Source organism: Periophthalmus magnuspinnatus, chromosome 9 (assembly GCF_009829125.3).
Source record: "Periophthalmus magnuspinnatus isolate fPerMag1 chromosome 9, fPerMag1.2.pri, whole genome shotgun sequence".
NCBI classification, from domain to species: domain Eukaryota; kingdom Metazoa; phylum Chordata; class Actinopteri; order Gobiiformes; family Gobiidae; genus Periophthalmus; species Periophthalmus magnuspinnatus.
The window spans coordinates 15,767,061-15,780,124 of record NC_047134.1 but is presented as its reverse complement, the minus strand read 5'-3'; the positions used below and the strand labels follow the sequence as shown (position 1 = coordinate 15,780,124).

Here is a 13,064-nt window from a genome sequence, read left to right as displayed (position 1 = left end):
AAATGTTTGAATTTGATACAAGATTTCTATTTTCCCCTCTTCATCTGCAGTCCCGAGGAGTAATAGTAGGAAGCAGGGCTTGGCGGGCCGATTGGAAGCACGATGGATGGAACTACTGCGGTAAGCAAATGTGGCAATGAAGTAAGCGTCTGGGCCACATTAAGACTCACAGGCGCTAGGGCTCACACAACAGCTGCAACATGTTTAGAACGAATATCCAATGCACTGGTTTCTACATTTCCTGAAGAATAAAAAGGCAGGAAGCATTGTGGGTGGCTGGTAGATTCTCCATCAGTAATGATATCACCACTCAGAAATGACAGGCATATGACGTTATTGAATTGAGCTGTAAACTGTAAGGATAAAATGCATTGATCTTTTTTGGCAAGCTGATTCTATACATGCTCAATAAATATAGTGAGACTGGCTGAAAAGAGTGATGTCAAGAAATGTGCCCTTCTGACTTGTGTGCCTATTTTATGGTTGCAGTGAGAGCTGGGATGGTTTCAGAGGCACTACGTACATCATTTAGGCTGTTTTTCATGTTGGCATTTTAAAAGTGTTGTTCCATGAGCTCATGAGTATGTGCCACTTATTTTGGCCTGAAGGAATGCTTACAAAAAAGTGTTAAAGCATCATGTCCTCACACTTGCAATAACTATTAAATAGGGTTATTTCAATGGGTTAAGTCAATGATGTCTTCAAGCTCTCCTTCTGAACTGAAGTCAAGTTGACCATGATATTATAAATAATTTTACCATAGTAGATTTTTATTGTAACACATCTATTTTAATTATACATCTGATGTTCTAGCATAGTCCTTTATGGTTGTGTTTTACCTTTTACATTGTTATTTGAAAAAAAAAAAAAAAAAAAAAATTATATAGTATCTTTTAAGTCACTCAAAACTCTACATTGCATTAGTAAGTCACACAATATGGGTGATATTTTGGTGGTGGCAAGCTCTTACTGCAGCCTCCTGGTACCACCATCAATCACTCACACAACACATTCATACTAGGCAAGGTGGGTGAAGTGTCCTGCCTAAGAACACAAAAAGTGTTTCCATTAGAGCCACTGCCACCCCACTCTGGCACCTGGTATTCCCTGCGGTCTCACATCAAGCACTAACCAGGCTCAACCCTTCTTGTCTACTGACCAGATCAGGTATTCTCAAGGTGGTATGGCCAAGTAAAAACTCGAATACAAAACTCTGTAAAATAATAAAGTTGCTAGTGCTTTAATTTGGGCACTTTCTCTCCACCTCCCTCTGCTCCCTCTTGCTCACCCCACACTTAGATAGAGACAGAGGAGTTAATGACCGTCTGAGAGTGGGGCATTACTCATGGTCATTATTGGTTACGAGTAAAAGTTTGTGTTGCCCCGTGTGCTGACACCCGCTTCTGTCATGTCACTGAAAAATGTCTCTGGAAAGTATTTGGACAAACCAGGATTGGGGTCATTTTTGGAGTAAATGTTTTAACAGCACTCATGATATAATGCATTTATTAGTGGCAGGCACAGCTCTGAATGTGAATAAATGAATATGTCATAGCTAATTGTATTGGGAAGCTGACAGATCAAATCCAGAGGATTTAAAACGTCACTAGTCAGTTCCTTTTTGTCAATTTTTCATCTTTATTAAAGCCTCATTCAGTGTGTTTTGTGTCTTGGATAGTAGTTTTATAGTTTCATGCTGACACAGCTGGCAAAAGTACAATAGGAAATCTTTACTCAAATAATGTGAGAATGTCACTGCAGTCCCACTACATCTTCAACTGAAACTAAAGGTGTAAAAGGTAATACTTGTACAACACAATGTATTTTAATGAAAGTATGCACATTTTTTCAGTTTAAAAACATTTGCACATGGACTATGCGGATGTGCGGCCCTCATTAGTGAGTACTGTATCTTTCGTATCCTGATTGTGTAAACCAACAGGGGGCAGTGTATTGGTTGTCTTGTTTTAGCCTACAGCAGTCCCCTCCGCATTGCCTTGTATTTTATAGAACAGAGCAAAGGCCTCAGTCTCTCCTCACTGATCATTACATGTTTTGCTTGGAATTTGGACATTCATTAAGGCTTCATAAAATGTCCACTTGTGCAATCCTGCTGCTGTCCGGCAAGTTTCCCCATCCTTTTTATGGCATGTAGTGTGTTCCAGCTGCTTGTACTGTCGGGTAGAGCCCTGAAGATACCAGGAGGGTAATTAAAGCCTATGTTGCAAAGGTATTAAAGTTTACTGCACACAATGTTTTAATCAGTCTCACGTGTTCTAGACCAGAGCTGAGGGATCAGGACTAATGGCTGTTTGTTTATAGGAAGTGTATAGAGAGACCTTTAAGTAATTAAAAGTGCCGTGTAGAGGATTTAGCTGGATCTGCTTACACAAAGAGGATATTCCAAAATCATTTTAGTCTGTAATCTGTGGTGAGTCACATGTTTTGGAACTATAGCCTTGACTTGATTTGAGCATATTGAACTGTTGGCTAGAGATATCCAGTTTCATTTATTATTGACAAAACTTAGATTTTCACCAGAGGCAGGGAGCAAATCCAAAACATGGTGCCTGCTCTACAAGGGGAGCCACTGCAGTGACCTCTCTGCAGTGTTGACATATATATTACTACATATGTGACCAGTCCATATCAGAAACTAGTATAAACTCAGAAAGATTGTTGAAATGTTTCATTCTGTCACAATAAAAATGCAATCATTACAATATAAAGTGAGCGGCATCAGCGACATCCAGTACATTCAGTACAACACCCATTTAAACACTGTTATAAACCGGTATAAAAAAGAAGTACAAAACCACATACAGACTAAATATCTGCTCTTACATTTATACAACACTAACAGCTTAATAGCTACAAGCCATTGCATGTGCCATCCCAAGTTCATACCGGACTCTAACCTGTTCTGACAGGAAGTTTCTCTGCTGTTTAGAGGACATAAATAAATAAACACTGAAAAAAACACATACTGCATTTGGTATAAAACATTGTTCAGATATTTCAAATCTTGCCTTTGCCATTCTTTTAAAAGTTGATTCTTTGCAGTGTTGTGAAAAGATTCTATGCACATTTAGAACATGTTTAAAAGTGCACTATGTAACTTTCTATTAGATGATCCCCGCCTGCTTGTCTCTTTGCCTAAAATGATCCACACTACAGTATTAAACATAGAGGCAAGCCCTCTCGCATTAAGAATGTATGTTTATCGAATTATTTTTGAGGAATAAAAACAGGAGTTTTTGAATAAATGCTAGAAAGCAGAATAATGCCATACTGTGGAACAGCAGGCGGTGGCTCCCCACCAGAAAAGTGCACCGGTGAACTTCAGTGTGAATTAATCAATTGTTAAGTTCTGAAAAAAGATAGTACAAACTTTATTCAGTAAATAAACAATTAATGAATCTGAATCTAGGGAGAGTAAAATTGTGCCAGCAACTTGCTTGGTGTCTCTGCTCTTTGGGTGCACCTTACTTTGTTACAAATCTGATGAAAAATTCTGTATTTTGTCCATTTTATTTAGTTGCTCAATTCAGTGCTCAGTAAATCTCAAAAACCATGTTAAGTAAGGATACAAAGTACACTGTAACATGACGTTTTGCACTGAATATGCATTATTAGTTCATCAGATGTTGCCAAAGCTTTGTCCAAGTCTCCTCAGTTATTTGAAACTCAGTTTTAGTCCAGAGGCTTAGTAGGGATATGTGGAGATGGAAATGTAGATGATGAAGATACTCTGGTAGCTGATGCGTCCCTGTGGTGAGATGGTTGTGGCTTGAACTTTGAGCCTCACTAGCCCGGGTCTGTCCAGAGTGCGCAGCGTGAAAATAATTCCTCTCCCTGATTCGTCCCTTATGCCAAAAACTCTGCTGCCCATCTGCCCGCTCTCTGTCTCCTGCTCCAGTATGGTAAAAGAAGTGCGGTCCTGGAGGATTCCCGACTCAGAAAAGGCTGATAACCGCACCACATTGTGATTGGATGGTATTCCGGAGGGAAGAGTGAGGAGTTTGTACTGCAGCCGCTGAGGGGAGCCTTCTGTGGAGCAGTCATGTGTACAGGACCTGTAGCATGTCCTGGAAAATGAGTAAACAAGTACAGAATTATGTTTATTGTTAGTAGAAAATTGCTTTTATTTATCTATTTTTCAAAAAAGGTGTCATTGCTGATCAGCCACTTTGTCAACAAACTGCTGGTCTCAAGTGCACATCATAACTCCTAAGGAAAGCCTGAGCATCCATTACCTATAATAAGGCTGAGGTTCTATGAGGTGTGGGAGATTATATTACACATTTTGGACAGAAAGAGAGGCAACATTTATCCTCTATTCTTTGTTGTGTGATAATCAGAAATGAGTATGTTATATTATGACATGTTTTTCAGACATACCCTGGGCTTCCTCCTCTCTGGTAGGCTGCAGGGCAGGGTGTATCTAAGCACTGATATCCTCCTCGGGTATTAAAGCACATTTGATTTTGATCACACTTAATGCCCTGCTCCAAACACTCGTCAATGTCTAAAAGCAGAAAAATTTAGATTTTTGTATTAGGAAGATGTCATTAAATACTGGCGATTGGTAAAAGTGTAGCCTTTACCTTTACACGTCCTGCCATTGGGTAAGAGTTTGTAACCAGGAGGACAAAGACACTGGAAGCTACCGATGGTGTTGTGACACTCATGCTGACATGGCTTTCTGAGGCACTCATCAATATCTATAAGCAGAGAATAACACATTTTATAATGACTCTATTATTGTTAAAGGAGTTATATGCATGTGTAATACTTACCAACACAGGTCCCGTCTCTGTAGGTGTGTCCCACGGGGCAACTCTGCCTGGTGATGCGGGATACCCCTGTAGATCTGGAGAGGATGGGCCTGCCTACAGAGGACACTAGCTGTGGTCTAATCCTCGCTCGTACTCTGGTGCCATTGGTAAAAGCATGTCCTCTTTCGAGCCCTGCACAAGAGCGGCCATCGCCCAGCAGGACTGTCCCAGGCGGGCACAGGCACCTGAAGCTGCCCGGCACATTACGGCACTGATACGCACACGGGTTTGGAGTCTGAATACATTCATCAATATCTGAAAAAGGAATCAAAAACACAAACTTCCAGTGTAACACAGTTGAGTTAAATAGAAATGCTGCACACAATAGTAACCTTTGTTCGACAGCATCAAGCCACCTTTGTAGTTACTATTGCACAATGCACAATGTAGTGAGTGTCTTACCAAGGCAAGGCAGACCAACTCCCTGGGATCTGTAACCACGTGGGCACACACAGCCATATCCTCCGATTGTATTCTGGCAGATCTGAGTGTACCGACACATGTGGCTTCCATCCTGACACTCATCAATATCTAAAATATAAATATCTTGTTTACATTACTTACTTATTTTTAATAAACACATTAATGCATTATAGAATTATATCACTAACCCACACAGGCCCCGTTCTCAGCTGTAGTCATTCCAGAAGGACAACTGTCAAAGCACTGGTAGCCTCCTTCAGTGTTTCGACACTGCTGATGAGCTGGGCAGACGTTCCTCATGCATTCATTTATATCTGATTGTTGCAATAATTTTTTTTTAATAAAATGCAAGAAAATTACATTTCATTTTCAAGGATGATCTCTTACTAACCCAGGCAGCGATGTCCTGACTGCTGATAACCAGGATGGCAAACGCAATGATATGAACCAAGAGTATTCACACACTGGTGCTGGCACGGAGAGAGGGCAGACTCCTGGCACTCGTCAACATCTAAGACACCAACAATAGAACAAAAAGTAGCATAGTAGAACAACTGTAAAGCTGATCAACTGTCTTTAGGAAGTACTTGCCTTCGCAGCTTGCCCCTGTGAGGCTGGGCTTGAATCCTGGTCCACATTTGGCTTGGCAGCGGTAAGTGCCCACTGTGTTAACGCACTGCTGGTTGAAATGGCACATATGGGAGCCCTGGGCGCACTCATCAATATCTGAATATTGAACCAGACAAAAGCAGATAATGAGACATAATGAGAAATAAATACTGAGAAATCATTAAAAATCAACTGTTTTGATTTGTACCATTTCAAACAAACATATTTGAGTGTCCAAAATAGCACTATAGAAGTTTGATGTATTTTATTATTATTCATATTAAGTAGGATATTCACCTTGGCATGTGTTGGTCTCTGTAGAGATGGTGAATCCTGAAGGACATGCACAGGTAAAGCCTCCCATGATATTGTTACATGAATGTGAGCAGGGGGACTGCAGGGCACATTCGTCCTCATCTAAAATGAAAACACATATAGGTAGTATGATCCTCAAAGAAGTGTATTTTTGGAAATAAAATGAATAAAGTAATACTGCATACCAGCACAGAAGGATGCCTGGTCAATGATAAATCCTTTGGGGCATGTTTCTCCATTTCCTTCTATGGAGTAAAATTAAATTGTTGCTAACTATTTTTCAGTTTGATTGGGTAAAATATGTAAAATAGTAATAATAATAATTAAACCTGGTATGATGAGGTTTGCATTCATGCGAAAGTCCAGTGTTAGAGTGAACATATCATAGACACTATTAAGCCCAGAAATTTTCAGCAGCTGGAGCAGTGGGCCTTGGCGCTCCTCTGGGCCCTCATAAATAATTGTATGGTTACAACGCAGCACCAAGGGATTTCCCCCCCTTTGGTGAGTTTGGGATGACCAGGAGTACAGCTGCCCTTGGCCTGTCTGCACATAGGACTCATCAAACTCCTGTGAGATACAAGCCAGGTTAGAGCTGCTATGAGTACAACAAAAAACAATGCTACTGTAGAAATCCAAATGGAGCAGTACAGAGACCTGCAGGTTCACATGTGATGATAGCAAAGGAGGGACATATCCATTAATTACTATATCAATTAGTAAAACGCCTTCAGGATCCACACCTCTGGCAACATGGGTCAAACGGAGAATCTCTCCTGTGAAAGAGAGGATCTTCAATTACAAAATGACTGAACAGTAGGTATTGCCATCTTCTGGTCATCTTGCAAACTACAACCGCTGGGTAAATGTTTTCTGCAATTTATATTATTAGGAATGAAGCTCTACAAACCATTCATAAAGCCAAACTACAATGTGTCCGTGTATATTTAAAATAATATAACAAAGCTTACCAGTCTCAAATTCTAGTTGCGACTCCTGTCTGAAGTGTCCTTGAGTGAAAGAGTAGCCATTCTGCGTTCCTCCATTTTGTAACACTGTGGTCCAGTAAATGGGAGCAAACACAGAAACTAACACTCGCAGCAAAGGACCTACCACAAATGTAAAATCAGCAATTAAATTTGAAAGCAGTAAAATAACACAGTATCAAATTAGATTGAACACAGAACCAATACTAACCGACACTAGGAGGGATGTTTTCTAGGCGGGCCTGTATACTACTGCTCTCTTCTTCTTCATGGTCTGTGATGTTAGCCTCCAGGAAGGACACACCAAATTCCCTCTCATTTACCATCCCTATCAAGCTACCCCTAGTCTTGCGAGGACTCTCACCTAAAATTAGACAATAATTCTTTTCATCTCATGTTTAAAAATATCATTTATCACTCATCAGCTTAACATACCTGGACAGAGACCAACTTGACATTTCCTTGTGTCTATACTGGGACCACTGCAGGACCTGCCTCCATTTGCTGGCTCAGGGTTGTTGCAGAGTCGAATTCGTTCTTGAAATCCTTGTCCACATGTGCTGCTACATGGGCCCCAGTCCTCCCAGTTAGAGTAGCCTCCATTTACTGATCGAAAGGAAAACATAATTTCAAATAAAGTATCTGGTATTTTGTGGTTTAAATTACTATGTAAAAGCTTAATATAGATAAATATTTTTTCTGGATAAAGGTGACTCACTTTGAACTTTGAGTGAAATAGTCCTTTCAGCAGTTCCAGCTTCACTCTCAGCCACACACTGGTACTCTCCTTCATCTGCAGCCTGTCAGTGAACAACACAGCTTTGAGTTATGTGTGCAACCCTGAGAAAGCATTACTGACATAATCCTAGTGTTTTAGAACTGTAATAATAACAACATAATAAATATAATGATACCTGTCTTTAAATCTTATGTAATCTGTATAGGGATATTGGCAGAACTGGATAATTTCAAAATAGTCATTTGCAGCTTTGTAACAAATACTGTATGTATTTTGTTTTTAACTGTTCATAGCTATAGCAACCATCTTAATTTTTCATCATCCTGAAACCTATTGATTTTTTACATTATCAGAACAACCAAGAGGCTTGATTGTTTGTGAGAAATATTCTGCATGCAGTGCAATAACAGCAGCAGTTACAGACTAAATAAGGTTAAAGGCATGGGAAAAAGGGACAGAGTCTGGAACCACCCAACTCATGTCTGCTCCTAATGCAGTTTACTGCTCTGACTGACTGGACTGAAATTTGATTTAGAGGGACAAAGTCTGGACAGTCAGCAACCAAGAAGGGAAGCTTCAGATATATAATAGAAATGCATACTTGCACAACGTAATGAAAATCAATTTAACAAAATCATATAAAACTCATAAAAGGGGCACACTTACAGTGATGCTGTAAATGACCAAGGATCCATTGAGAAGTGTCTGCATGCGTAATGATCGGAGCAGAGGCTTTGTGTCTCTCAGCCAGCGGAGGACCGGGCTGGGGTCACCATGAATGGGACAGTCCAGCAGCGCAGAGCCACCCTGGACCACTGTTTGAGTCATGTGGGCCTCACCCTTCAATACTGGAGGTTCTAAAAACACAGAAAAGTAAAAAAAAAACACTTCCAACACTAAGTTGTACTCCATTTTAATGACATAGTACATACCTCTAATGCGCACAAATGAGAGAGCCCGAATGGAGCCCACAATGTTTTCTGCGATGCACACATAGGTTCCAGCATCTTTCATTGTCACATTTTTGATGAGCAGTGAGCTCCTGCCTGATTCATCTACATGGCCTGGAGAGGACAAAGGTACATCTACTTAAACAGTTCTAATACATATGAGGAAATCGTCTCAAACCAGATTTAACACCTGCAATGGGACTGTTGTTGACGGTCCAGGAGATGACAGGAGACGGTGTTCCCTGAGCGTGGCAGGACAGACTCAGGTTTTGACCCTTATTCAGGCTCATGTCTCCTGGGAGCTCCTTAAAGGCTGGTCTCATATTGATGGACAGGTGAACGTCCTGTCTCACTGACCCTGCCACATTAGTAGCCACACACGTAAACACTCCAGCATCCCCGAGCTGAAATGAAAATAGAAGTATAATATATATACTGTATGTAGTTTTCAAAGGTGCTTTTGAAGTTGATGTATTCAGCTGTCCTACCTCTGCCCGTTCAATAATCAGCTCTCCAGACCGCAGGACAGTGAATTTGCCTGGACGAATGGGGACAACGGTCCCATCTTTCTCCCATGAGACTCTGGGCTCAGGTGAGCCTTGGGCAGCACAGGGCAGCAGGGCCTGAAATCCTTGAATTACTGATAGCTCTGTCTGGGCACGAGCAATCACTGGGGGCACTACAAAAACAAGAAATCTTTATTTTGTGCTTCACAAATTGCTGTTGAGTTTCTATTGAGAAAAAACAAACCTTGAATAATTAGCCTAATGTCATGGCTAGCTCTGCCGGCTAAATTTTTGGCAGTGCAGGTGTAGAGGCCAGCATCACTGCGCTGGGAAGATGGAATAGATAGAGTTCCATTTGCAAAAATACGGACATGAGCCCCATCCACCACAGGCCTTTTCTCTTTCTGCCACGAGACCTCAGGCTGAGGCTGCCCGTCCGCTACACACTCCAGACTAATTGGCTGGCCTAGCACCGCACTGTACTCCACACGGGGCACACTCAGCACCGGAGGAACTGGAAAACATGGTATTCATTTATTTTTAACATAACAGCCATGAATGCATATGCATGTGTGATTGTGACTGCAGGCAGGAAAACCCCAAGTGTCAGGGTTGGTTAGACTGCTGAGACGAAAGCACAAGCTGAGCTGACTACACTGAATACTAATTATCGGCTTTATTTTGCAGCTTCTGTGTACCTTGAAGGACTAGTCTTGTTCGGCCCACAGCTAAACCAGCTTCATTCTTAGCCAGACACTGGTAGGTCCCTGCATCACCGAGTGTTACACGGGAGAACTTCAGAGCTCCATTTGACAGCACTGCCAGTCTATGCCCTGTGAAAAAGTAGGCTCGTTTATATTTTTTTATTGTTAAAACAAATAGATAGTGAGTTGGCACAAACTTGGTAAGTACCTGCTGTAATGGGTACACCTTCCCTTTGCCAAGTGATAGAGGGTCTGGGGAAGCCTTGAGCCTCACATAGTAGAACAGTCCCGTGATTCAAAACCACTTGCACTTCTTCTGCCATTGGCCTGATCTCCGGAGGCTCTAAACAGACATAAAGTATAGTGTTATATTTATGAGAGCAATATCAAATAGCTGTAATAACCCCTTAGTTCCACTGCTCACCCTGCACAATGACAGAGATGTGCTTATGTGCCACTCCAGCAGGGTTTCGAGCGGAACAAGTGTATCTGCCAGCATGACTTGGTGTGGCAGACGTTATCTCCAGGACACCTGGTTTGGTTATTTGGTTATTCATAGGTTACATGATTAACATTTTTGTTTTCATGGTCACAGTAAAAAAAAACTGACCAGATGGTAAAACTCGATGACTTCCTCCTCTGGAGCCTAGTTTAACTCCACCTTTAGTCCAGGTGACTGTGGGCTGTGGACGTCCTTGTACATTACATGGTAGCACCACAGGAGCTAGTTTAACTGCTGTGATGGTAGTTGTGTCATCCTCAATAGATGGAGGGACTGTGAAATAAGGGAAAGTCCATTTAGAAGACTTCATTACTTAGCTTTTTACATTTTCTTTAATAATTTACCTTGGAGAATGACCTCAATGACTCTTCTCTCCTCCCCAGCTTCATTTATGGCAGTGCATTCAAAGTAGCCCTCATCCCCACTGGTTGGAGACAGGATAACCAAAGAGCCAGAAGTAAGCAACCTGGAACAATAGAAAATACATTTGACTTAAATATATTATGTTTTTTGTCTTATAGAATGAAAGAAAGCTATAGTGCTGTCTATACCTGTATTGATCAGGATACTGGCTGATATCCAGTGGGGCACCATTCCTCTTCCAGGACACTTTAGGGGGTGGTATACCAGTGGTCTCACAGCTCAGTACAGCTCTGACTCCTGTGGTTGCTGTTACATTAAACGGCCCAGGGCTGATTGTTGGACCAACTAATAAATGAAAACAGTAAACAGTAAATATAAAATTGATGATTCATTTGATATTTTCAGAAGCTTACCAAACACTTTTAAATCTATTCCTCTGTGATCTGAGCCTGCCTGATTTGACACAGTGCAGAAGTACCGTCCAGAGTCACTTATTTGGACTTTATGTATACGCAAAGATCCCTGTGGTGACTGAGAGAACCTAAAGAAAAATACCAACATCAATAAATAATCCATTGTCTTTTTGTGTGAGAATGTACCACTTACTTTGCACTGTCCTGAGGCAGAGGAAAGCCATCTTTTCTCCACATGACAGTGGGAGTAGAGTCACCTTGAACTTCACACAGTAGAAGTGCATCCTGATTGACATGTGCAGTCACTACTGAACTGCCCTCCTTTATTACTGGAGGTACTGTAATACGTTATGTGTAGTTAAATGACAATTATTCAATACATATTAAATTATGATAAATAAAACACATCACTTACACAAAATCTCTACTGTGAAAAACAGACTGGTGCTTCCTGCCATGTTGGTGACCACACAGCTATAGTGGCCACTGTCTTCAAGTCGAACTTCCTGGATCTCCAGATACTGACCTCCTGCCAGCCCCTGGATGCGCCCACCTAACTGAATATAGCAAAGGTGCGTTAGCCTGTGCTAGGCACATTATTAAGTCAGAGTTCAGTTCTCATCTGTTGTTACCTGCATTTTGGCATCATCCTTGTACCACTCAATTTTAGGAGGGGGGTTGCTGTCAACCAAACACTCAAGGGTCAGATGTCCTTTTACTGGGACAGTCATTGTTCTTACATCCCCAGAGCTAAGAAGAGTTGGAGGGACTGAAATCAAACATAAAATGTAATATGATGAATAATACATGTAATGCCTCATAATCACGTAGTGTGTTGGGAAAGAAAAACATTAGGCACCTTGAATGCGGACCCAGTGGTTTTTGCCATCTTGTCCAGCCAGGCTGCTCGCTAGACATGTGTACAGGCCAGCATCTTCAATCTTGAAAGAACAAAACTTCAATCAGCATGAGGAGTTCGCAACCCTGTTATTACTGTATTGTACATGGGCATTAGTGTTGACATGATACTAAAATTCCAAACTCGACACTTTGATACTAAGGAGTTGATTCAATACTCAATACCATTTTCGACACCACAATGAAGACAAAACGTGCTCCTCTTTCAGTAATATAATGTCATTTTCAAAACAATAGTTTTAATAATGGTAATCTGATAGTAACATAAGAAAACTATTACATCTTATACTTGTTCTGATAAAGCTCAAAATTAAACTAAAACTGTTCAGGAAAGTTCAAATTTTGTGAATGTGTGTAAATGTGACTTTTATACCTCTCATTCAGTTAAACTTTAGATTAGATTACTTTATTTCAGATTTTTATGTTACATAATAACACATTTGTCTGTCATTCTTCCACCATCAATCACTACAGCATTAGATTTAGTAAACATAAGTCCAATCAGACAATTAACTGCTTAACTACTGTGGCCAGGAAGTTATTGAGATTTTAAATCCTGATGTGAAAATGCATACAATTTGTCATTTGACTTTACCTGTACTTTGCTTATCCTGACAAAGCGTCCGTTCTCCTGAACAATGTCCGTTCTCTCCAGGGGGTTTCCATCTTTAAGCCAGCTGAGTGTGGGAGGTGGGTTTCCCACAGCAGAGCACTGCAGCTCTAGGACACTGTTCACTGCTAACATCAGCTCTTCTGGGCTCGAGCTGGAAATCCGTGGGGGCTCTGAGCAGTAAACAT

General features: G+C 41.0%; 1 protein-coding gene across 1 annotated transcript in view; it reads right to left on the bottom strand.

Moving 5' to 3' along the window:
* Positions 1-2,696: 2,696 nt before the first annotated feature.
* Positions 2,697-13,064, bottom strand: part of hmcn2 (hemicentin 2) — a 36,706-nt gene continuing 26,338 nt past the window's right edge. Inside the window, exons 49-81 of the mRNA XM_055224228.1 lie at positions 12,862-13,049; positions 12,208-12,289; positions 11,981-12,117; positions 11,764-11,905; positions 11,542-11,686; positions 11,349-11,476; positions 11,124-11,280; positions 10,917-11,038; positions 10,681-10,845; positions 10,495-10,602; positions 10,279-10,413; positions 10,065-10,199; positions 9,611-9,880; positions 9,349-9,539; positions 9,039-9,264; positions 8,843-8,965; positions 8,577-8,767; positions 7,890-7,971; positions 7,607-7,777; positions 7,383-7,535; positions 7,157-7,294; positions 6,843-6,961; positions 6,515-6,755; positions 6,371-6,430; positions 6,168-6,287; positions 5,853-5,987; positions 5,653-5,772; positions 5,450-5,575; positions 5,241-5,369; positions 4,800-5,093; positions 4,608-4,724; positions 4,402-4,528; positions 2,697-4,088 (exon numbers count right to left, since the gene is read on the bottom strand). Coding sequence (XP_055080203.1) covers positions 3,707-4,088; positions 4,402-4,528; positions 4,608-4,724; positions 4,800-5,093; positions 5,241-5,369; positions 5,450-5,575; positions 5,653-5,772; positions 5,853-5,987; positions 6,168-6,287; positions 6,371-6,430; positions 6,515-6,755; positions 6,843-6,961; positions 7,157-7,294; positions 7,383-7,535; positions 7,607-7,777; positions 7,890-7,971; positions 8,577-8,767; positions 8,843-8,965; positions 9,039-9,264; positions 9,349-9,539; positions 9,611-9,880; positions 10,065-10,199; positions 10,279-10,413; positions 10,495-10,602; positions 10,681-10,845; positions 10,917-11,038; positions 11,124-11,280; positions 11,349-11,476; positions 11,542-11,686; positions 11,764-11,905; positions 11,981-12,117; positions 12,208-12,289; positions 12,862-13,049 — 5,159 coding nt within the window. The 3' untranslated portion in view covers positions 2,697-3,706. The remainder of the gene's footprint in view (positions 4,089-4,401; positions 4,529-4,607; positions 4,725-4,799; positions 5,094-5,240; positions 5,370-5,449; positions 5,576-5,652; positions 5,773-5,852; positions 5,988-6,167; positions 6,288-6,370; positions 6,431-6,514; positions 6,756-6,842; positions 6,962-7,156; positions 7,295-7,382; positions 7,536-7,606; positions 7,778-7,889; positions 7,972-8,576; positions 8,768-8,842; positions 8,966-9,038; positions 9,265-9,348; positions 9,540-9,610; positions 9,881-10,064; positions 10,200-10,278; positions 10,414-10,494; positions 10,603-10,680; positions 10,846-10,916; positions 11,039-11,123; positions 11,281-11,348; positions 11,477-11,541; positions 11,687-11,763; positions 11,906-11,980; positions 12,118-12,207; positions 12,290-12,861; positions 13,050-13,064) is intronic.